The sequence below is a fragment of the Atta colombica genome, unplaced genomic scaffold (genome assembly GCF_001594045.1).
Source record: "Atta colombica isolate Treedump-2 unplaced genomic scaffold, Acol1.0 scaffold21, whole genome shotgun sequence".
NCBI classification, from domain to species: domain Eukaryota; kingdom Metazoa; phylum Arthropoda; class Insecta; order Hymenoptera; family Formicidae; genus Atta; species Atta colombica.
The window spans coordinates 2,500,521-2,527,327 of NW_017259305.1; the positions used below are offsets into that span (position 1 = coordinate 2,500,521).

Here is a 26,807-nt window from a genome sequence, read left to right on the forward strand (position 1 = left end):
GAAGACGATTATTAGTTATGCTTAATATCTTACTTCGGAATACGAGCATTTGATTGTGGCTCTGATGCATATAAATGAATCACTTAAGTCTGATGATATAAAGAGTAAGTTAGAGGAAGCTGCTGGAAGGAAATCGCAAACTCAAAATGCGGAGACTTGGTTACAAAAAGATTACTAAGAAACTGCATTATAAGAAAAAGCTCATCTGTTACAATTGTGGGTAACCAAATTACAAGAATCCGGATTGTCCTAAATTGAAGAAGGATTGGAAAGAAAGAAAAAGGATAAATCTGATGATGATGGATCCAAAAAGCAATCCAAGAACATCACTTTGTTAATAACAGCGCTATTAACAGCAGGGTCTACTGCAGCAATCCCAGCGCCATACAACAGTCCTTCTGCTTCCTCGTAGAACTCGTTCTGCTCCAATAATTGTTCTTTTTTTTCGAATTTCTTTAGATCATAAAGAGCTGTAGCGCTCATCGACGTTCTCAGCATAGTTCTTGGTCTGGCTCTCAATAATTATTTGTAACTATATCATAATTTGTAAAATGGAAGAATATCCTTCATTGAAGACTCCAGCAGTGATAAGGATGCAATTTCAACTATTTTCAGCCCAGAATTAAGATGTTTAATCTTACGAGCTAAACGCTAAATCGTAGAATTGAAACTTTCATTTGCGTTTTGCGCATAACCGCCCAAGCATGTCTGAAGATACTTCCTTAGATAAATCTTCATAAATTGGAAGAATGTGTTTTGCAACTATTGGATCGAATGGAGGAGGTGCTCGAAGAGATCCAAATTTGCACAATAGCTTCTCCTTTCTGCTACTTACACCAGCTGCCTTCGTCAGGTGGGCAGTATTCGTGCTATGGCTTCTCATCCAAAGAGATTAAATGGTAATAAGTAGTCATAACACTTTTTTTCATTTCCTCAATACTATTCACATTTCTTCTAATTGCCAGACCGTAGTTGTGAGTTTTTTAATTAAAGCATCCGTTAGTTTGTCTTTATCACCGAGTTTTTTTGTTTCTTTTTTATTTTGGAACCGAATGCCCATTCTCTTCTCTACTTCAATGCACTCGCTTTTTACAACTTGAAATTCATCACCGTAAGGAAATAAAATATTCTGAAATCTAGAATAGCCTTGAAAGTTTTGGAGTCTCTGTCTCCAATGTACCACCACATTTCACGCCGTACTTTTCTCTGATCTTGAAAACATTTCTGTAATCGCATCGACCTCCATTTCTCTGAGTCTCTAATTTTTTGTACACTTTTCCTTGTGATTTATATACTACTCTTAGTCTTCTGGAGTATTTATCATGTTTTTCCAAGATGTGCATGCATGACAGTAGCTTTTTGATAACTATTGTAACTCGATGACTTTGCTCGAATAGTAGAATATGAGCGTTACAATTTCATACAGCGACTTGAATCCACGTTTTTTTCACGAGCAGAGACTTTCAAATCTAAAATGGATTTCTCATGTTCTTCATTGAATTTTTTTCTTTTTTGATAGCTCTCTTGCAGAGGCTTTCAAAAACAGATTTTGTACAAGAGTGGATGCGTGATGATGTTATTATACGTACTCTCATTCATTCCTTTACAAATGAAGTTGCAGAATAAATTAATACCCTCTCTACCAATGTCTAAGAGTCGCATAAACATCATCTGACGATTCATATCCTTCATATCCAGAGTTGATTAGTGGTCCTGAATTGATTCTCTGATCAGTGGCAAAGTAAAATTATTTTGAACCTGAAACCTTGATTCCCAGTTTCTTCAAACTTTACATTCTGTTTCACGACAAATAAGGAGCTCTGCTCCTTATGCTCAAAGCTATAAAATGGTAAATATTTTTTGATTAAACGATAGCCATGTAATAAATTCCAACGAATATTCATTTCAGCACTAACATTGGAGAGTTTTCTTGCACTCGCACTTTCACATCCTTCTTCATTTTCGTTCTCTTTATTTGAAAACTAATTATCATGGAACTTTCTTTTGCGTGGCTTCGATGTTTGTTTTGATTCGACATGCCTTTCGGATATGACATTTCGAATTTGCACTGACATTCTGTACAGGCCGAACTTCGGAACTAAATTGAGAACGGTACTGCTCAATGCGAGCTCCTATGGTCTCGACTAAACACACACACAATAGAAACATATAAAAGCCGTTTACCTAAAAGATCAATCCAAGTCTTTCTTGGAACATTAGCCTTCCTCCTTTTTACTCTGGAATGGTAGGGATATTTTAAGTGAGGAGACACTGAAAGATAGAATCTCCGCCTCGGACGAGTGCATATACCTGCTGCACGCTATTAGAGTTCTGATGCCTCAAGAGATTTCTTGTGCTCGAAGGCTATAACTTTCGAACGGTTGCGAATTTCGTTTTAAAACGTTGGCAATATATTATTATTAGGTGTACAACTTTGCTTCCGCCGTTTTTTCCGAAATTCGAGGCTTTATTGTAAAAAACTGGTTATACATTTATGATTCAAAGTATTGTCCATCGCTGGCCACTACTTTCTCCCATCTTTCGGGTAGCGTACGAATCCCGCGTCGAAAAAACTGGTCATCTTTTGAGGCTATCCACGAATCGATCCAATTTTTTACTTCTTCATAAGACCGGAAGTGCTGGTCAGCCAGGCCGTGTGCCATTGATCGAAACAAGTGATAGTCAGAGGGAGCAACGTCTGGAGAATACGGCGGGTGGGGTAGGACTTCCCATTTCAACGTTTCCAAGTATGTCTTGACCACTTTCGCAACATGGGGGTCGAGCATTGTCATGCTGCAAAATCACTTTATCGTGTCTCTCGTTGTATTGCGGCCGTTTGTCTTTCAATGCTCGGCTCAAACGCATCAATTGCGTTCGATACCGATCGCCTGTGATTGTTTCAGTCGGTTTTAACAGTTCATAATACACTACGCCGAGCTGGTCCCACCAAATACAAAGCATGACCTTGGACGTCAAAATCACCGTTCTTGAAGCGTTGAAATCACTCACGACACGTTCTTTCACTAATAGTGGCCTCACCATAAGTATTTGATTGAGAGCATTCGAGCCTCAGCCGCAGATTTCTTCATATTGAAGCAAAAAATTAAAATCTCCCGCAAATGACGAGAATTTGGCTCGTAAACTGACATTTTCAATCGAGAATAACTTTATGATGCAGACACAAATCGACTAATGTTTCTATGGGGTTATGTTGACAGATGCCCAAGTTTATTGTATGACGTCTATGATCTATTTATTTCGACCACTTACCGCTAAAGCCATCTATAGGAAAACGGCGGAAGCAAAGTTGTACACCTAATACAATGTTAAATTAACATTTTATGCAAAAAAAAAACTCGATTTTTTGAAGGTTCTAATTAGATTTCCCTTCTTAAGGAATTTAAAGCAATTGGTTGACAATTCGATAAACAAAACCATTAAATGTCTACCAACCGACAATGGTGATGAGTATACCAGCCAGAAATTTGATTATTTAAAACAGCATGGCATAAAATATCAGATCACCGTTTCCTACACACCGCAACAAATAATATTGCAGAAAAGACTAACAGAACTATTGTAAGACAGAAAGATAGAAAGAACAATAAGATAGAAAGAAACAATAAGATAGAAAGAACTAATAGAATTCTGTGAGAAAACGAGATATATGCTATTTGAAGGCCTGAGTAAGAAGTATTGGGCTGAGGTTATGAATAAAACTATTTACTTCAAGAATCGCAATATCCAACATCAGCCGTAATCAATGCAATACCTGAAGATATTTGGAGCGGTAAAGTGGATCTTTCACATTTAAGAATTTTTGGATGCAGAGCTCAGGTTTATGTGCCGAAACAACTTAGAAAGAAATTAGATCCAAAATCATGCGAATATATGATAGTTGGATATAATGAAGAGATCAAGAGATATCGGCTGTTAGATTTGAAAAACTCCCGAAGAACAATTATGGAAAGGGATGTCGTTGAATCTATCAAACCAACAATTGAAGATGAAATGAAGTCTGAAAAAATGGAAATAGCGGAAAATGACATTATTATAGTAAAGTTCAGGAAGTGAGGGAAAAGAAGTTCAAGAAAATAACAGTGAAGAGGAAGAAAATCAGTCGACATCGGAAGATTCGGAATATAAAACTGATGAGAAAACAGAAAATGAAACAATGAAGATGAACATCAAAAAGTACAATCTGAAAGAAGATATCCGAGCAAAATCGAATTCCTAAAAGGGAAGAAGACATGGTTTATTTTGTTCATGTTATCAAATGAATCACATCGACATCACTACTGCATTCTTGAATGGTGATCTAAATGAAGAGGGATTTATGGAGCAGCGAAGTTTTGTGATACAACAAGAGCAAAAAGTAAATTGCGAAAAACTATATATGGACTAAAAAATTAAGGCGGCTCGATCGTGGAATACAAAAATCCATGATCTATTATCAAAAATAGAATTCAAAAGATTGAGATATGATTCATGTGAAAAAACAAGAAGAGAAACAAATTATTATAGCTTTTCATGTAAACGATTTCTATACATTTGCAAATTGCAAAAATGAAATAGAGAATCTGAAGAAAGAAATCGCCAAAGTTTTTAAAATTAAAGAGGCAAGATTAAGGAGTGTTTAGAAATGAGGATCAGCAGGGATCGCAAGAAAGAGATCATTACATTGGATCAAGAAAATTATACGAAAGATGTTCTAAGATGTTTGAAATGGTAAAGTGTAAAACTTGTTGGCATTCTACTGATTCTAAACGAGAAGGTGGCTAAAAATACTAGCAAAAATATCCTTTATTATAGATAAATATCCTTTTCCAAGAGATAGGTGTTTTAATGTATTTTTCCGTATGTACAAGGCCCGATATTAGTTAGTTAGTGCTACAAGTAGTTTAAGTCAGTTTATACTTATTATAGTAAAGAACATTGGATAACTGCGAAGAATATTAAGTTATTTAAAGACACAGCAAATTATTTTCCGTTTTGTAAAAACTAATCTCTCAATAACTCTAATAACTCATTAAACATTCAACATTACATGATGCTGAATGGGGCAGTTGTATAGTAGATTGTTATTCGTATATATAATGTTTTTTTGCAGGAGCAGCTATAAGCTGCAAGACAATCAAGAAAACAAAAAGATGTAGTTTTAAGCGCAACAGAGGCTGAATACATAAGTTTATGTGAAACAAGAAGCAGTCTATGTAAAGAGATTATTTAATGAATTGCAAAAGGATTATGTTCAATAATAATCAGGGTGTAGGAAAACTAGCCGAAAATCCGATATTTCATGGACGAACTAAGCATATAGCAATTAAGTATCATTATATAAGAGAATTATAGTATAATGAAATAAAAATAAATATATAGCAACAGAAAAAAATGCCCGCTGATGCGCTTACTAAAGTTCTATCAAAGCCTAAACATGTTTTTTGTACTGAACAAATAGGACTAAAATAGTTGTAATATTTTTGTTGTTCAGATATTGTATTATACTATCCATATAAAAATGAGTGGATATAAGAGGGCAATAGGAATCAAGCACGGTAATTTTTGCCAATATAGTCAAACCAATATGGTTACAACTTTATTAATAATTAATCCGCTTACAAGTTTCGGTTCATTTTTGAGCCATCCTCAGAGACAATATGATGTTGTAATTACAAAAAATTTTTTTACAATTTTTTGTGATTATTACTACCGGTTTGGTAGATAGAATAATTTTACTTTCGAAATCTAAATTTCATCTTGATAATTTTTGTTTTTTAATTAAAATCTTGTTGAAGAATAATAATATTCATTAGAATTCATTTTTTAGAATTAATAAACGATTGAAAAACATTAATTTTAAAAGAAAGAAACGGGATAATGATAATATCGAAAGGGGCGTAGAGTCTTGATGGTTTATTGTTCCTTACGTTCCAATTTTTCCGAGAAATTCAATAGATTAAACAGCGGGGATATGAGAATATCATTTTATAGTGTTAATAAGTTGCGTAAATTCATCAAGATACATAAGGATCCCTTTCCGCATGAAAAAAAATCTAATATAGTGTACAAGATCTGTTGCGATGCGAGCTACATGAGACAAACAGGAAGACAACTGAAAACAAGAATAGCTAAACAGGAATCATATTCGGTGGAACACAACCACACATTTGATTATAACTGATCACTGATTGGAAGAGGACCGACTGGGAAAATATGCAATTTTGGTTGAGGAAGGAACAGAAAGAAATTAGTATCAGAAATACACAACAGGAGATAGACACGTGGCCTCAACCTGTAGACAAACTTGAAGGAGTTTCCCAAAATCTATTTTCCAATTGTAGACAGACTATAAATATCGGAGCCAGCTAATCAGTGTACATTCTTTGTTATATTAAGATTAAATTATTAAAGATTTGGTTTTTAATGTCTGTTTGGACTATAATTAAAGAGTTTTTTCCCTTTCTTTTTTCCTTTTCTTTGCGATTAACGTTTTAAGTGTATTAAAAATTATTCATTAATTTCAACATAATTGACACTGATTCGCTGAATGGTCAAAGACTGATTTTTAACTAAACCGATAGAATTTAAGTATTTGCAATATGATGAATTTTTATTTTAGTGAGCCTACCTTCTATTATTTTACAATAAATCATTTTGGTTTCCAACAAATTTACCTTTTAATAATTTTAATACATTTTAGATTGTTATTAGAGTTCGTTTTTATATTAGTTTCCGTTAATAAGTGGAGGTAAATGACTCACTGAAATGAATTAGTTTGTTTTTTGTGATTACAACATCATATTGTCTCTGAGGAGGGCTTAAAAGCGAGCCGAAACATGTAAGCGGATTAATTATTAATAAAGTTGTTTTATTAACCATATTGATTTGCATACGAATTACTGTGCTTGACTCCTATTACTTTGTTATATCCAATCAACATCATTTTGTGTCTTTAGGAATTAATTTATACTTATTATCCATATATGTATATATTTTTTTCTTCCATTTGATTAAGAGAGGATGTTGAGTTAGATAAACAAATATGTAATCAAATTTTTTTTAATCATAGTTTATATAATCATAGTTAATTTCTACGTTGGCAATGTCACTAGTTTTTATTTTAGGTTGGCAATTCTTACTACGCCATCTTCCTTCTTTGCTTACTATGTGTGTCTTCAGTTTTGTGTACTGGCGTTTTTACTGTTCTCTTCCAAAAATAAAGTTATATGCACGTTTATGTAAGTGCACTGTTATAATTATTATCAGCCCAACAATATGCACTTAAAGTTTATTGTATGAATTGTGCATATCACATTCGTATTAGTTGATGAATTTTTCCATCCATCTAATAGAATTCTGTCGGATTCAAAGGATGAGATCAGATTTTCATAAACCTTATCAAATAGCTTTGTGAAAGTTTTTTTCTTATTGGAAGTTTATGTGTTTGAAGCAAAAACTTTATAAAATTTTTTTTAATATTATGATTCGACAACATTAAATGATATGTTACATTAAAAAAAATTGAGCTAATGCTAAATCTATGAACTAATGCTATATCTATCTCTTTTCATCAAGCACTTTTGATTGTTGCTTGGATTCCAACTACTGTTTTTCAACGAAGACTTAAAATTGATTGATTCATTATTGACTATAAATAAACAACTAGTTTTTAAAACAGTTTTTTTTCAAACGAATAAAATTAGGATACATGATATTATTTGTTGACTTACTTGTCTAATTTCATATAAAATAATCCGTTTAAAGCCGTAAGTCGTAAGCCATTGAAAAATCTTGAATTTAATTAAAAAACAATTCGGCACATGTTCGTCAATATCTGTGCTAAAATTAATTTTAGAGATTAAAAACGTGTATATTACGTTTTATATGTTTTTGACATAGTACAAAAAGATAAATATAGTACACTACTGAGAACAACAATAAACGACACAATTATTTAGTGAACAATCAATAATCAGATATTGATGTCTTCTTTATTTTGAACGTTTCGATTCTCTTTGAGTCCTCCTCAGCAAGAATGATATAAATATAATTAGCTCACATGTCCATAATGTTTAAGTCGCAAATTGACAAAGGTGCAGCGTTGTTAATCATCACGGAACATGAAACATTGCACTGAAGCTTGTTGAACATAATTATATATTAAATAATATTAAAACTTAAATAATATTAAAACTTATAATATTAAAACTTAAAAAGTAGAAATGTTAAAATCAAATATAAAGATCACACATTTTTAGAACACACGTCCGATGTGTCACTCAGATACATGTATATTATGTGTAACCTAACCTTAGAAATTGTCAAATTAATCCCAACCTTAGCTGTGACATATCTTTGGAACCAAAATGGTCGAATAATACAGATATTGCATTTAGTGTAATTAATGTATCTACATGTTAAGGGCAATCCTAATCTGATTTTGTTAAAATGTTACTCTTTGAGATTTTGTGTAAGAAAGTTAGAACTAAAAACATTAATAAAAATGCCCGGTAATAATCGACAATTGCAAAAACCGCAATGAAAGAGATTTTCGTTTATTTCGCTTCAAAGTTTCCGTTTATCTGTTTAATTAAAACGTCTAAAGCATTACAAATAAAATAGATGTATTTAATTTTTTTCCCAGGTTTTATTTTCCGTTTTAATACACTTATATATAAGTTTTACCACGTCATGGAATCAAAATGGCAGTATTTTGCAATACTTTGTTATCTAGTGACTTTAGATATCGTAGAACGAAAGAAAAACATCTCGGTCGAATTAATTCAAATGACCACTTTTGAGCACATAATCTGATGGCATCATTCATATAAGTTCGGTCTCCTGGTTTCTATGGTATTCTTTATGCACTCAGCATACAATAAGCACTACCATACAAAAGGCACAATATATAGTTTAAATTTTGAAAACAAAACTAAATAAGAGATAGATCTGGACAGTTTTCAATACTGTATAAAATAGTAACTTTAATCCTGAAAGCTATCTATTTATATATCTAGATAGTTGAAGATAAATAGCATCACAAGTATGTATTATAAAGTTCTAACAAGAACAAATAAATAAACTAAAAAAATATAATATTAAATAAATGGTGAATATTGCCAAGGAATGGAAATAACGTGTAACGAAGTTAACAAGTTACTTTTTGGTAACTTTACTGGTGACTGCGTTACATTTTTTTTTAGTAACTGTAACAGTAACGAATTTTACAATTATTTTTATCGTTACTTTGCACACGATTGAACACGGTTCGATTGGTTATTAGTCCGCTATAATTGGTCATCGATTTTAAAAAAATAATGGAAAAGTAACGAAAAGTTACTTTCTTAAATAACGATAATTGTAAGTTACTTTTAAACGAGTTATTTTTAAAAATCGGTAATAATAATGGTAACTTGTTACTTTTTTTACTCGCTAACGAGTAACACGTTACTTTTAAAAAGTAACTTTTCATTCCTTGAATATTACTCTATATTTTCATAGTTCAGTTTTAGTTTTAAATTATTTATTGTTCTTCTTAAAACTTATAATTCATAGTGGAAACATTATTTGTCCTCAAATTTCTAATTGCTGAAATGATTTTTTTCTCTGAGTGTATCAAACTAGTAAATGTTCACAGGCTAACAAATTTTTCTCAAGCATTTCAAGAAATATGGAGACATAATAAATTTTCAATGTTACAAATATTATTTTTAAATTATTCTCTTCTTAAATCTATTTTATTATTATAAATTGTTATTTATAATAATAAAATAGGGACATATTAGATAACTGAGTGCTAAAGCAGTTACTTTTTCAGTAAAAAAATCCTGCGATTATCAGACTTACCATTTCACACATATACATATAATACTAGGAATTTTGAATAAAAAAATATTTCATCTATGACAGGAATAAAAGTAAAATGAATTTAATCCCAAGAAATGGCGATACTGATGATGAGTTATTTCTTAGAAACAGGAAACTTTAAAAAACAATAAAAATAATAATAAACACTGATCAGAACAGGTTTTTTACAATCCCTTTCCAAAAACATAACTTCTATAATTGCAATTATAATGAAATCAATAAGAAAATCAGAGTCAACGTGGAATTAACAATATATTAATAAGGATGATAATTCTAAGTAAGATTCTAAGTAAGACATATTTTTGTATTTACACTTTTTTCTTTCTAATAATTGAGAAGATAGACGAAATAAAGGTCAAATTGCAAAATCTTGATAAAAATTAAAATAACTTGCTATTTTTTTATTATACACAAATGAGTACAATATCAAATAAATTTATGTAATGTCTTTAAGAAGTTGCATGTTACAATACTTTTTTATTATGACCAATAATACATGAAAAAGCTAATGCCGGAAAAGGGCCTAAGTAGAATTGTGCCTTTATTCCACTCATCCCCTCAATTAATTAAAATTTTCAGTTAAATAATATAATATAGAGTTAGTAAACATTTATACAGACCTCATTGGATTCTCCATTCCTCTTCTTATGTATCATCTTCCCTTCATACATGCATACACACACAACATACATATACACACATATGTGTATATGTATGTATGTATGTATGTATGTATGTATGTATGTATGTATGTATGTATGTATGTATGTATGTATGTATGTATGTATGTATGTATGTATGTATGTATGTATGTATGTATATATATATATATATATTATATATGTATAAGTAATTAAATTATTGCTTTTTCAAAAACATTTTTATATCAAACAATATGTACTTTACTGTTAAAAACGGTATACATTTCTAACTTTTTATACACATACATATATGTTACTAGAAATCGATTTTTATACACGTTTACACGATTGTTATGTATAAAATACCGCAGTTACTGCAATTATAAATATAAGAGATGAGAGGAAAGAGAAATGACTATATAAACGGTGTAACATTTCTTATGAGTAAAAAAGATATCGATCTAAAATTATTATTAAGTAAGTTATACATAATTATCACAATTATAGAATACACTTTAATTTTCCTTTTTAATTTGAAAAAGATATACCGCCTATAAGTTACCGTATTATCGAAAATAAAATTAAATGATTTTCTAAAGCAAACAGCATGGAACGTAAACTTACAATAAGGTCTTTAAAATTCGACGCGATTACATGACATCAGATCAATTTCGAAAATCTATCCAATATCCAATATAAATATGTACGATCAAATAGCTCAGAATCACATCGATACAATAATCGATCAATAATTGTTTTGATGTAACTCGATACTTGATATCAATTAGAAAAATTGTGATTAAAAACAACATCGCAAATTTAAATTCAAACTATCGAAGACACATTTAAAGACACCAGATCGCTATCACTCATCGATCTGTCAACTGTACTATATAGGTATGGCGTATGTACAATAAAAAAAGTGATTATTCGAAAAATCAAGTTATTTGAATCACCGTCTAGACTTCACTGACGCATAAACTCAAAAGATTCGTTGCGAAAAGCTCGTGATGTATGTCGCGAGAGAGGTGGTCTATAGCTCCGTACGAACTTCGAATCTACTTAAATGAACATAAAATTGTTACAGAAAGACTATAGATATAACAATCTAGATTACCATGCATGGTGATATACGCATATTGTGACTATAATATACAAGTAAGAATTTATATATTGATGAATCTCAAATTTACTTTGAATTTTTTTTTATTTTTTAGACATTCATTTTCATGTAAGATCATAGACAATATGAATTATAACCAACAATACTATTTAGTAAATTTCATAGTTTTATAACAACTTGTTTCTTTCAAAAAAATAATAAACGACTATTTATTTAGATTTAATTTAATATAATATAAACATATAATTTAATAAATTAGTTTTCTAATTTAATTTATACATTTTTATCTAAAATTTTTTTTTATAAAAGCAACATTATAAAGTTAATTTATTTTATTAATTTTACTTAACTTATATATTTTTATATAAAATTTATGTTTAATTAGCAACATTGTAAAGTTAATTTAGAAATATGCTATGCAGAAGAAAAAAAGTGAATTTTTAAATTACTAAACAATTATTAATAGTTCCTTTCAATCAATTTTAGATCGATTTGATATATTCGATATAACCATAAGTTTGGACCTTTATCGTAGTAGAATTAATAGAAAAACAGTGAGTGAATGAGTGAGTGTGAGTGAGTGAGTGAGAGAGAGAGAATGCGTGAGTGCGCGCGCGCACTGTGTGTGTGTGTGTGTGTGTGTGTGTGTGTGTGAAATAAGGTAGTATTCTATTTCAATTGTATCTAAGTGCCATATTTATTCTATTAATGGTTGCAATATTATAGATGTTCTATGAATAAGAACGCTGCGGATTTAAAATGCTGTAAATTGCTAACTAAAATCTGCTAGAATTATCAATAAATAATGGAATTATATGTAAAAACGAGTATGATTGTTATGTCTTAAAACTTTTAATTTAAATTTAAATTTTCTCAAATACACTGTTTAGTTTTAAATAAATCATTTTTTGGAACTAAATTCTACATTCTCATCTTTATTTGCAGAATACACCAATCTAGCTCACTGGCCTTAGCCTGTTTCTACTATACTATTTCTATTATACTATTTTCATCTGACTGAGACACGAGAGAAGGGAAAAAATAAAATCTGTAAGACGGAGAAACCAGAAGACTAACGGCACGCGGCCTACATTCAATGTAATAATATCGCATAAAATAAGTTTATAAAATTGATATGCTAAATATCAATCATTATTATTCATTTTAACGAAAATTAAAGCGTTAGCAAAATATGATTCCAATAATAAAAAAATTATTAGACTAGATAATAAGAAAAGAAAGTTAAAATTAAAATAGAAAATATTTGAATTTTTTGTAGTATTTCTCTATATCTTTAAATGTATATATATTGAGAAAAAAAAAACACATATAGAAATCATAGTCTCAACATATCTCATTGCTCAAAATAATTATTATATGATTTATGAATCATTATAATTATTATTAATGAATGAGTTCTCTTATCAGCAGATAACTTATTATTATATTAATGTAAATCATGAATTAATAAACAGCTTAAGATGGTTCTTTAATAAATCAAGTTATCTCATAGAACTGTCCATTTTTTTTACATAATGAAGTTGAAGTAGCGAAATTAATACCCAATATTTTATGATAGGTTAACGATGAAAAAGAGAAAAAATGGTGAAAATGTAATTTTTCATGTATAATTTACAATTAGTGACAGATAAGGCAGACTCTTTGATTAATTGCATAAAAATTTTATCATAGATTTTTCTCAAAAACGAGATTATAATAATTTTAAAAAATTATTAGGGATGCACTAACTCGCTTTACAATTACCGGATACCGAATATCGGATATTTGGAATGTAACATTGGATATCCGGTATTCGATCGAAGAAGGTAATATCTTTGAATCGGATATCCGACATTTTCCGGATCGAATTTCGAGAAAGTCTTTTAAAAAAAAGCCTATAGGGAAAAAGATTGTAATTTTACAACAATGTATAAGATATTATAACATCATGAATACTTATTTTTAGAACATTTGTATAAGAAAAAAATCAACAATTTAATGATATCAAATTTTAACCGATTATATTCCCGAATACTAATGATATCCAACTATTCGGTCGGATAGTAAAAAAGTGTCGGATACTATTGAATATTTTTCAGATATCCGATGCATCCCTAAAATTATAGATCAATTATTCTAGAAAGATATTTACATGCATAAATCCAGATAGCAAAATGCTAGTAGTACGCTAGCAAACTTGATTATAACGATACTCAGATAAGCTGATGCTTTCTCATTAAGCTTAATTTGTAACAATATAATCTGCCAACATAGAACAACGGTAGAATTATAATAAAAATCGAGCACTCTTTATTACAAATACCGTAACAGCAAATACATAGTAAATTTGCAAAATTTGCCATAAATTTAATACTAATAGCAGAAAGATAGCAGAAACCTTGCATCTGATGTCATATTGTGACAGCGAAATTGCGGTAAGAATACAGCATAATTTATCGTATCAAATAGTGATAGCAAAACACAGCAAAAACTGCTTACTGTCACGACGTGACTGCGACTTTAATATAAAACGCAATTTGCGTTATCAATTACTGAAGGCAAAAACGCAGCAGAAATCACACGTAATAAATAAATATAATTTACCATACATTTAACTTTCATTAACTAAATGCATTTTTATTAAAGTACATTTAATCAGAATAAGATTTTGCTAAATAAAAAATGTACTCTTAATTTTTTTTTGCATCTTAAGTGTTATCTTGGCGACAAAATTTCTGTGCCAAAGTACGCCTTTCTACTTCTATAACTGTGACGTAGAATCGCGTTAAACATAGAAATAACTACGTCAAGCTATGCAAAAGATGCAAAATGGCGTATTTGGATCTAGTTAGGCAAAATACGCGCAACTAATAACCATTACTTCCTGAACTACATGTTTCTATGTTGAACTACGCCAAATTAATTTTTATTCTTTCGTAGTATTTCGAGAAAATATGCCATTCTACATTTTTTTATGTGGAATTACACTCTACAGTCTGATAGTTGAGCACAGAAACAACTATGCCAAACTACTCATTTTTACGTGAAAAATATAAAATGGCGTACTTGGACAACCTAGTTAGATATAGAAAGTACGCGCAACTAATTATTACTTTTTGAACACCGATGTAAACCTGGCATCCAATTTTATCAAAAATAAAAATTAATATTGTAACGCATTTGTACTTCATTTGTACCGATCATTATATCGTACCTCAAACAATTAAAGAAAGTGGAAAACAAAAAATGGCATACAACTTTAAGATTTTTTAATTTCATTTATGTCATTCGAAAGAGAATTGTTTGTACCTCTTTATTTTCGTTTGTACTTTGAAGAGTTCGAAGATACAGCGCTTTTCAATTTTTGCGCAATTCCAATATAGCAAACTTAGCCAATTTTCTAAATATTGAAATGGGACCAACAATATTCGAAAAAGAATCATTTGTACCTCCCTTACTTTCGTTTGTACCTCAAAGGATTCAGAGATATAGTATGTTTCAAAATTTCAAAAATGCGAAAGGTTTAAGTCGATCTATCTCCGCGCCCTTTAAGATACAAACGAAAGTAAGAGAGAGATATAAATAAGTACAAACAATTCTCTTTCGAATGACATAAATGAAATTAAAAAATCACATACAATTCTCTTCCAAATGCCGTTGTTCCCATTTTATATCTTGAAAATTGACTAAGTTCACAAAAATTGAAAAGTGCTGATGGAATGCCGTTGGTCCTATTTTAATATTTTTTAAATACCGATTTCCCATCTTGGCACATTTCCGAAATTTTGAAATCGCTGTATCTCTAAATCTTTTGAGTTCAAACGAAGAGAAGAAAAACAGGTACAAACGATTCTCTTTCGAATGGCATAAATGAAATTTAAAAAATCTTAAAGTTGCGCGCTGGCCATTTTTTATTTTTCACTTTCTGTTTAACTGTTTGAGGTACAAACGGAATAATGATTGGTACAAATAGTTACAAACACAGTACAAACGTGCTACGGTATTAATTTTTATTTTTGATAAAGTTGGATGCTAAATTCATTGAACCTAGCTAGATTTGTTGAATTATACGTTTCTATGCCGAACGACGCCAAATTAATTTTTATTTTTTCGTAGTATTTCAAGTAAATATGTCATTCTAGATTTTTTACACGGAATTACATTCTACAGTCTGATAGTTGGGCACAGAAATATCTATGCCAAACTACCGCCAATCTACGTAGTTAGAAAAAATTGTTTCCTGAAGTACGTATTTCTATACCAAACTATACCAAATACAATACTTACCTTTTAATTTTTAGTTTGTGACGAAGTACGTCATTCTACGCAGAATTACTCTTACTCATCCGTGAGCATTATGCATCTCAGTCAAATCATCACGACGGAGATGCTTAAACAAGAATCACCTAGGAAAGAATATAAGGAGCACAGCATTTCGTATATGAAATGAGCCCTTAAAATTGGACTTTAATATTAAAGTACCCTGCTACGATGGAATTCTACTTCCACTATGACAACAATGCGATGACATCTTGAATTGTCAAATGAATTTAAAATATTATTATGTTATTTTAAACAGTACAGTGTAAATGTACCCGAAACTATACTTAGATTATAGTTTCGCGTAGGAAGGCGTAAATCTTTAGAAGTAGAGTTCTACTTTAAACTATTTCCATTTGGTTCATTCGCGTATTTAAGCGTTTTTAATATATAGTTAAGCGTACTTTCGGGCATAATTAGGCGTATTTTTTAGCGTAATTTGCTATAGTTTGGCGTTGTTTGGCGTACAAAGACATGAATCGGCTTACTTTGGCATTGGAATAGAATTCTATGAAAACTATTTCCGTTTCAAACTGTATTAGGAATAGTTTTTGGCGTACTTTGGCAGAAATTTTTCCGCCAGGGTAATAAATGAAGAATTCTCAACATTAATGCCCGTTTCTATCAAAGTAGATTAACTTTAATCTCAATTCAACTTAGTCTTCGTCTTATTTCAGTTCTAAAGATTAGAAAAAGACGAAGAGTAAGTTGAACCGAGATTAAAGTTAATCTAACATTGATGGAAATAGGCATAAGAGTATTGTTGCTTAGTGTTTTCAAAAAATCAGTTTATATTCACTTAATATTCAGAATTCTCTGAAAGAATTGTGTCAGAAATTAAATCATGAGAAATGCTACACATTTTTATTTTCACTAGCCGCGTTATATAGGCTTTATATTATATTTACCCGTGACAGAAATTTAAATACGAGATAAATATTGATAGATACGTCACCTAGCGGTAAACGGAAAAACTATGGTTTGATATAACATTTCCATGTGATGTTTCTGTTTTCTTACTTTTTGAGCAGAAGTGTATGCTTGATTTTTAACATGTTTTTACTGTCATGCCGTACAAGCAGATAAATTCGATTTCTAATGACATTTGCCGATTTATTATCACGATAATATTATCACATTATGCTCAGTTTTGATTTAGTTTCAATTTTGATAACATATTGTATCAGCATGCAATGTTCAAAATATTGATTTTAGAATTTTTGCTTAATTAATGCAAAATTTTATAATGTATCTTGATATTGGAATTGTTCGTTTTCTGCTACATTTCTATCGACATTACCTAATTGAGATGGCAGATTATGTTCGGCTATTACCCAAGTTCTGCCAATATAGTATGTAGCATACAAATAGTAATACATGATTTTAACAGATTGGCTATCTAGGAACTTGCATATAAATTTAATTTCGAAAAGTAAACACAATCTCATCTTGTTTTCGTTCGATAAAAATGCAGTTCTTGATTTATTATATGTATGTTTCATACTATTACATTAAAATATACTCGTAGTTTTAATATTTTATCCAAATTATGCAGATATTTGTAATTTTGGGTGGACTCTGGTGAGGCATCCCAAATTTTCAACACTTTATTAAAGAATCACAATTACAATTGGAATGTTTTGACGATTGCGAGCAAGTATATTTTAAATTATGTAATATTCCATTAAAATTTTAAGACTCTCATACAGTAAATTACATAATTGCGCGCGTTATCAATAAAATTTCTTATTATTAATATCTTTATAAATTTATTTTTTCCAAATGATTAATTATTCATATAGCTTTGATTTTCGAAAATAGTGATAAGATGAAACTTTATTTAGTACACAAAATGAGATTAACTTGATAAGAGCTCTGCAGTATTCTTATAAGTTCATTTAATGCTATGTAAATATTATAGTACAAAATAAATTAATAATGCATTAAAAATAAATAATACAATTTTTCTCCTAGTATTATAAAAATAATTTCCTGCTAAATAATTTAAATATTATAAGATTAGAAATATATATAACATATGTAAATAGCAATAAATTTTACGATAAATGTAACTTATTTAGATGATGATAAAGGATTTAATTTTTAATGGACATTATGTTAAGTGGTGTAATATGTTATGAGAAATTATTTCCAACTCTTATTTACAAATAGAAATCAGAGCAATATTTATAAAATAAAACCTACAATTTTCTTATTAAATTACTTTTGTAAAACTTAATAGCGGAAAAAATTCTTAAAATAACAAAATTTGAACTTGTAAATCTCTTTTATTTCATTTTTACTATAAATAGAAATAAAATATACTTATTTCAAAGTTCATTTATTTGCTCGGCCTTTTTATCCTTATATTTATTAATTGAATAGCAACTATATTTATTTATTTACACGGTATGGCAATAAAGTTTAATGAATGTTGAGAATGTATGAGAAAATAAACAAATAATACGAATGATCATTACTGTTCTTCAAAATAATCTTCACCTAGAAATAATACGTTTCTGACAACGTTCATATAATTTGCGGATATTTTGCGAAAACTCATCTTTGGATATCATCTTATGTCTTGTTGTTATGCGCTTCTGATTCAAAATATGTATGGCAATTAATTCTTAAGTCAGTTTTACTTATCATTTTGAATCACTTCCTATTCCGTTGATTCGGGAGTTAAGAGAGTACAAGACATGCTCTTGTACAAACTTTTTTTTGCATTCTAAATTAAAGAAAGCGATGAAAGGGACTCGATTAACAAACATTTTGGACATTTGAAACCGTGACAAAACTTATGCGAGGGATCAACCATGTATTTTCATCTATTGCACACAATATTGCCAAGTATTGTTAATGGATTATTATGTATTGCTAGCATATTGTTAACGTATTACTAGTATTACCTGTGCTAACAATACATAATAATACGTAGCAATACATTAGAAATATTTGGCAATATTGTACACAATAAGTGACAAATGTGACAATACACGAGGTTGCCCTCTCGAACTTAAGATGATCTTATACGGTCAATAATACTGATGAGTAATACAATATTGAATCAGTAATACTAACAGTATACATCAATATTTTTAATATTTTTACAATTTTATACAGTCAGTATTATTGACAACATATTTTAGTCTATAAGATTCTGTAGGAGCTTGTATACTTACTATAGGATTTGCGCAGCATGCATAGGTATATGTAGAACATTCAGGAATACAAATAGATTAGTATAGATACCCACAGAAATATGAACTGATGCTCAATGAGAACTAAAAGGTCTATAAGATACTACAGTTTGATACTACAGTATAGTAACATATAGGCGTATGTAAGAGAGATGCCTCAGATGAGGACTGAAAATGTCTATAGACTACCATAGACATAGGAGATGTGCATAGGAGGATCTCCTATGCACATCTCCTATGTCTTTTACGCACTTATATGTCAAAGTGCAGTATCCTATATGTTCCTATACATCAAAGTGTAGTATCCTATAGGCCTTTAGTTCTCATGAGACATCTCTTCCGCATTCCTATGAATACCTATACTAACTTGAGAGAATAATTCGTAACTCCCAAAAATTGGAAGAAATTAAGATAATTATAATTAATAACGAGGTATGTTTCACATTAGTTAGAGTAAAAAAAAATCTTGACTATCATAAGGAAAATATATACTCATGACTTTTTTCAAACACATTTTATTTATCACACATTTTATTTATCACGTGATCTTTAGTTTTTGGAGTTATGGAAAAATTACATACATTTTCATGTGGAATTACAACAATCAACTATTACAGCATTTTGTGTAAACACTCTAATATGTATATTTTAAAGACTATACAGGATATCTCAAAATATTTGAAACTATTTCTGTGTTTAAATAAAGCGGATTAAATTGAATCGAAAAGTTTTCTATTTTGGAATTTTCGCAATTATTACCCAATGAGCAGAATATCTAAAATCGACGCATAAGACAACTTTAAAATATCTTTAAAAGTTCTTTGAAAAATTTTTTAAATATGTCATAAAGAACTCTGAAAAATATTTTTAAGTCTATGCATCTATGCGATTTTACCCGCTTATATGGCAATATTTCGTTTATGAAAATTGTAAAATGATATAAGACTTTTCGACTCCTTTAGTCTATTTTATCTGCACACGAAAATAAATGATATACAGGATGTCCATTTAGATCCGATTGTATTAACGTGTGCGTCATTTTTCTTCTCATACCATTCTATAGAAGCCTCTTTTCATAAACTCATGGTTTCTGAACATAGGTTCCTATGTAAAACTTTATAGAAAAATTTTCCATGTTATGTTTACAGAATCTTATAGTCCTTTATAGGAACCCATGAAAAGACCCATGGGAATTTGCAGCAAGCTAGGAGCCTTTTCCTTTGAAGATCAGTCGAATTTACCACGGGTACCCATGGTTAAGCAAATCTATAGGAAAATTTCCTATAAGAATTTCCAGCAGGAATGAATCCTAAGGCGATGAAGCAATACTGATGCTCGAGAATCAAAATCCACATCATCAATATTTTACGTCAACTCATCAATAAACCACGCATGATCAGTAATAGTCAGTGATTGTTAATACTGACAGTATTATTGACCGTGTAGAATCATTTAATATCCAAAGATGACTTTTTACGGAGTTTCCGCAAGCTGTACAAACGTTATCAGAAGTCTCTATGAGAAGATTACTTCAAAAAATAAAAAAGATCATTTGTGTGCATATTAAAAGTACAAACTTTTTAAAAAAGGCTCTAAGAAATGCTTCTCGAATAAAACTTAAGTGTTAAAAAATCCAATTAATAGTAATTTTAATTTTTCTTCAAGGATATTCTTATTGAAGGTCTGCTTATTCCAACTAAGGCAACTTTAGTTTTCTGTCAAAAATTATTACTCCTAAAAAAAACTGATGTATCACAACTGTTATGTATGTACATTTATATCTCGCGATCTAACATCACTTACCGACTGAAACCATGATCAGTTATGCTGGAAGAGCATAAACTCTCAGAGTCCCTAGTGGCACCGTACACTCACTACAACATAATCTCTGGACTTCCCTGATCTGTTACAACCGCGAAAGAATACTATCAATCATACGACACACAGAGTTATCATTTCATGCCCCACAGCAGATACAATAGTGGTGTTAGAAGTGTCCAGAATCGAATTCTACACACGAATTCGCACTTCGGTAACTCGTCGCAATGAAATATCCTTCAAAAACAAGAAGTACATTTGAGGTTACATTATCAGCTAAAAAAATGGAAGTACCGCTCGAGTTCATTACCGCCAAGCATTTACAAACATGCTTGCAAATGCATTGTAAGTATCAGCAACGAATATTTCATCCACTTCAACAGCACAATCCATATCTCCTGCGTTAACGAGATCGCCAGCATTCTCAATATTATATATATCGCTTATTGAAACAGACAACGGTCGAAGACTATTTCAAACGATTCGATTAGGCATTACTGTTAAGTAGAACATCGGAGGAATTGCATGCTAATTATGTTCGCGTTTATATTGAACTCAATAATGCACTCAAATTTCTAATTAGCTCGCGTCAGCCAAAAGAATTAATCTACAACCAGATACATTCCACGCGTAATTAATCATTTTGATCGCTCTAAAAATAAATATACTCAAAAGCATCAAATTCTGTTACATAAAAAAGAAAGTATCACGAATTTCATTCTACGTCTCAAGTTGTAGCCCACTGCGAATACAGCGAATTTTAGATCGAATGCTAATCGAGCAACTCTTGCATGTTTAGAATCGCGTGAGAAGTGCGATGAGATCATCGCAAGAAAACCATCGATTTTCGCAGAAGCCCATAAAATTGCTAACGAAGCCATGTGCTTCACAACAAATGCAGTTAAAACATCTGAAGCATCAGATACGCCTGAAGGAACTCATAAAGTAGAGTAACTCAACCAAAAACTAAGCGCAATAAATCATTTCCTCGTTAGAGATCATCGCGCAACCGGAATCAATAGCGCAATCTCTCATCTAAAATATGTGAGAACAAGGACAGCAATAGCATTCGTCTTTGCCGAATCTTCTATAAATTTAGACGCGACAAATGCTCTTTTCGCAAATCTAGTTGTCAATTGCAGCAAAAAAGGACATATAGCAAAAGTATGCAGAACAGGCAAAACTGGTCAAATACTTCAAAACGCGGATTGAGTTACTACGACAGCTTGACCAGCAGAACACACCGTGCAGCAATTCAGTAAATTGAAGAGGTTAAGTCTATCGATCCACTAAGCAGATAACTGATCACAGTTAAGATAGACCGCGAATTGCAAATGGAATTAGATATGGATGCTCCATGCAGTAGTGAACGAGAAAACGCTGGGTTCAATCAAATCCAATTTAACATTGTGTAACACTGATCGGAAATTTGCAATTATATGGGCTATCGCATCAGATGCATTATTTTATTATTATATTGGTTATCTTCCAATACATGCTCGGCTTGACAACGCGTAAATTAGATTTGTACGTTGTTAAGAAACAGCTTGATACTCTCTTAGGACGAGAATGGATTGCTGAGTTCGCTAATGAGATTAACTTTGTTAAATTATTCTCATTTTCACTTAAAACGTACTTATTGACTATCTCGTTATCTCGTTTATGCATCAAGTCAAGAAAAACAACTAAATCAGTTATTAGCTTGTTATGATGATCTATCTTTAGCATTAAACTCATAGGTCCCCAATTAAGATACTCTTCAAATCTGAAGTTGCAACCAATCTTTCATCACACACGCGCACGTGAGGTACTCCCTAGCCCCGCGAAACAAATATGCCCAGGAAATCAAAGCCAAAATTACATCGAGATTCTATGAAAAAATTGAACATTCCGAATAGGCCTCCTCAACTCACATTGTAGTAAAAAAGAACAGGAAGATACGAGTCATTGGTAACTATAAACCGACTTTAAATCAAATATTGTGATAGATGAGCATCCCATTCCGAAATCGGAACATCTGTTCAATCGTATAAAAAACGCAAGCCTTTTCTGCCATTTAGACATCACGGATGCCTGTACGCATCTTCCAGTAGATGAAGAATAGATGTCTGATTATCTAGTAGATGAAGAAAATATCCTAACGTTAAACATCCCAACACATGGGCTTATCCGCGCAATTTACGGAGCGACAAATATTCCGGCTATCGGATGGAGACTGTTCTGCAAAGCCTCACCAACGTACTAGTCTTTTTCGATGATATATTATATTATTGTTCGCAAATGGATTCGACAATTTTATGCTTATCTTAGACGAAGCATTGGAAACTTGTGATCAATGGCCTTCGCCTCAATCGCGCCAAGTGCAAGCAATTCGACGCACCGAAGCCACTAAAGAAGAGCAGCTATTCCTAGGAAGGGCGACATACTACAGCTCCTTTATTTCGAATCTCGTGATAGCCGACAATTAAGGGATATATTTTGTACAGAAGCCTTCTCATGGGCATCAGCAACAGAGGCTTATATCAACATTATCAAAGATACGTTAATTTCTCCACAAGTTTTGATATCATACTCATTTGATCCATCACTCCTTCTTCTACTTGGGCGCTGTATTATCATATCGCCTCTCTCATCTGGACAAGAACGTCCGATCGCATTCGCTAATCGAACACTAACCGCGGAGCGATATCCACAGATGAACAAAGGGGCACTAGCTATAGTGTGGGCTGTGTAAAAATTCTTTTACTACTTGTATGCCCGGCACTTCGTTCTCATCGTCGATCATAAACTTCTGACACAAATCTTACACCCGGAGAAATCATTGCCGATACTTTACATCAGTCGCATGACAAACATCGACTACTTCTCTCACTTTAATTACGACGAAATTCAGACCAACAAAGTCCAATGCAAATGCGGATTGCTGTTCTCGAGCTTCATTGTCGACGACAGTGGACATCTACCACAGAATCTCGATAAAAGAAGAAATTACAACTCACGATGAATTTGACAAGTTCGCATTATGTCAGATTAAACAGCTACCGATCCATGCAGAACTAATATAGTCCGAAAAACACACAAGGATCCCGATCTAGATAAGATTATACAGCTTTTGAAAACGGACCAGGACTTGATGCGCACCCATTATAAAACTCCAGAAGTAAAATATTCATTAGCAGTCAACTGTTTGCTGTTCAAACATTGAGTGATAATTCCAATCTCATTACGGAATGCAATCTTAACGACTTATACGCAGCTCATATACGAACTGTTAAAAATGAAAAGCATTGCTCGTTCCTTCGTGTATTGGTCTGGTATAGACACGGACATAAAGCAAACCGCTAAGTCCTGCATCGAGTGCGCCAAACATGCACATGCTCCTCCCAAATTCACCATTAGGAGGCCCTGGGAGCACATACACGTAGATTACGCGGAACGCTTGTCCATTCGTATAAACAATCAAGGATGCTCTTCGTACTATGTCGACAATACCAGTGACACTACAATCAGACCTTAACCAGTTTCTGCAACAGGAAACACTCTACAATTGAGATTCCGACACAATTGTTCTTGGGATGCAATATATGCAGGATGGATATGGCCCGGATGACGCTCGGACGAGAACAATGGAAAAACAACAAGCAATGTTCAATCCTACATTCCGGGAATTCCAATCTAAACAAGCAGTCTATTTCTTATCGAACAATCCCCGCATGGATAAATTAAAAGAACAATCGTTATCAGATTGGGCGATCTTCATTATGAAATCGATTTTTAGATAGAAATAAGTGGTATATCATGGTTAACATAAAAATAGATTCTACGTGGCTTGCTTGTCTCTTACGGCACCATAGCATTCGATTCGTGCCCGGCTTCCTTTCCACCATGGCCACGGATAATCCATTTTTATGTTAACCATGATATACTACTTGTTTCTGTTTCACAGGGTTACCTGCACCTTCGCGTTCACACCTTCAGGACCATCAGAAACGTCTGGTTTGTCTCCAGTCATAAGGAAACAGGACTCCACCCATGTCTCCTCCGCTACCAAAGCCTCTGCCACAGGTCTAACAGGCTCTCAGGCGATTCACGAAATTACGTCAACCTTCCTAGCGCTTTACGCCGTTTTAATAACTCTCTTAAGAAACTTAATCCTATTATGTATATCTAATCCTATTATATATTATCTAACACCGGCAGGGGAGAAGAATGTTATGTATGTATATTTATATTTCGCGGTCTAACATCACTTATTGACTACAGCTACGACCGGCTGTGCTGGAAGAGCACTCAACTCTCAGAGCTGGTGGCTACGTACACTCACTAACATGTGCATAATCTTTAGACTCCCCTGATCTGTCAACCGCGAAAGAATATACTATCAATCGTATGACATAGAGTTATCATTTCACCACATAGCAGACACAATATCAACTAATATGGTAATATTAATAATATATAAGATAAATTTAATTTTAATAATATATATCATTCGTATAAAAAATTTGATATCAACAACTGATGCCAAGTTCAATTCTATACTAAATTATCAATTCTATACCAAAGTAAAGAATACATTCCAATTGTGTTATATTGTCCATTTAAGAGTTACCAAAAAGTTAAAGAAATAAACACTTGATGCTGCTAGATTGAATAATAAAAACTATAGAAATAATTAAAAAATAATATTAAAACAAATAAAAGATACATTAACTCTTAGTACCTATATTGGATTAGCGTAATCTCCTCCCCCCCTCCCCGATTTTCATAGTTCAGATTTTCATAGTACTTTTTTCCGATTCTTTTTGTAAAATATCTTATTGTAAAATATCTTTTATGCTACGACATTTTTAGACTTTTTAACTCAAAAATTCTTTTTTTTCAGTTCTTTTTTTTTTCAAAAATTCTTTTTCTTCAAACGATAGATTAAAACAAAATTAGTTACAATCGATGCATGTACAATCTGAGATACAAGCAAAAGAAAAGGCTGGATTACAAATGCCCGGATGTAGGTAGATAGGGATTTTCTTTAGATGTAGGTTAAAATTTTAATGTAATAATGAATTTAATCTGAATGTTGTACACTGAATAAAAATAAAGTTTATTGTTTCTTTTTTTTTCATAACACAAATCTTATAAATCCAAGTTTATTTATCTCAGACTTAAACTTAATAGACATGCACAACAATAGCTTGCACAACTGTCATAACTTATATGACTGTTTAATCTCAATCGAACATATACTTACGCTAGATACTTTTATTCTTATGGAAATATTTTTCATTTTTCTTATTTTACATTCATGTTTTTAGTACTACATTATACCATTTATTATATATTCATATTTATAGCACTATGTTATACTGTAATCTAGCAATGCTAAGTATTTACTTCTTTAACTTTTTGTGGTAACATTTGAATAGACAAGTAACGCAATTATGGATTGTATTCTTTACTTAATTTGAATTATGGGATTTAATTTGGCACCAGATGTTGATATCAAATCTTTTACAAATAATACATATCATTAAAGTTAATATTAATATTATTTGATACATCAGTTTTTTTCAAAAAGTAATAATTTTTGATAGAGAATTAAAGCTGCCATTATACTTGGGTTGGAACAAGATTTTCAATAAAAATATCCTTAAAGAAAAATTAAAACTACTATTAATTGGATTGAATAATTAGATTTTATTCAAGAAGTACATATTCTTATCGACTTTTTTTACCTTTTTTAAAAAGATTTTTAAAAAGAAAAAGAAATTTGTAATAATATCATGTATTTCGTAATGACGTCTTTTCATAAACAATTTACCTTATAATATATATATA

General features: G+C 31.3%; 1 protein-coding gene across 2 annotated transcripts in view; it reads right to left on the reverse strand.

Annotated features, from left to right (window-relative positions):
• The window catches only part of LOC108687608 (calcium-binding mitochondrial carrier protein Aralar1), a 173,157-nt gene that overhangs the window by 118,266 nt on the left and 28,084 nt on the right, over positions 1-26,807 (reverse strand). Inside the window, exons 1-2 of one of the 2 annotated variants that reach the window (XM_018193462.1) lie at positions 11,133-11,188; positions 10,488-10,528 (exon numbers count right to left, since the gene is read on the reverse strand). The exons of the other annotated variant lie outside the window; for it this stretch is intronic. Of the exons in view, the coding sequence (XP_018048951.1) occupies positions 10,488-10,523 (36 nt within the window). The 5' untranslated portion in view covers positions 10,524-10,528; positions 11,133-11,188. Of the gene's footprint in view, positions 1-10,487; positions 10,529-11,132; positions 11,189-26,807 lie in introns of those variants that run through there. 2 annotated transcript variants of the gene reach the window in all.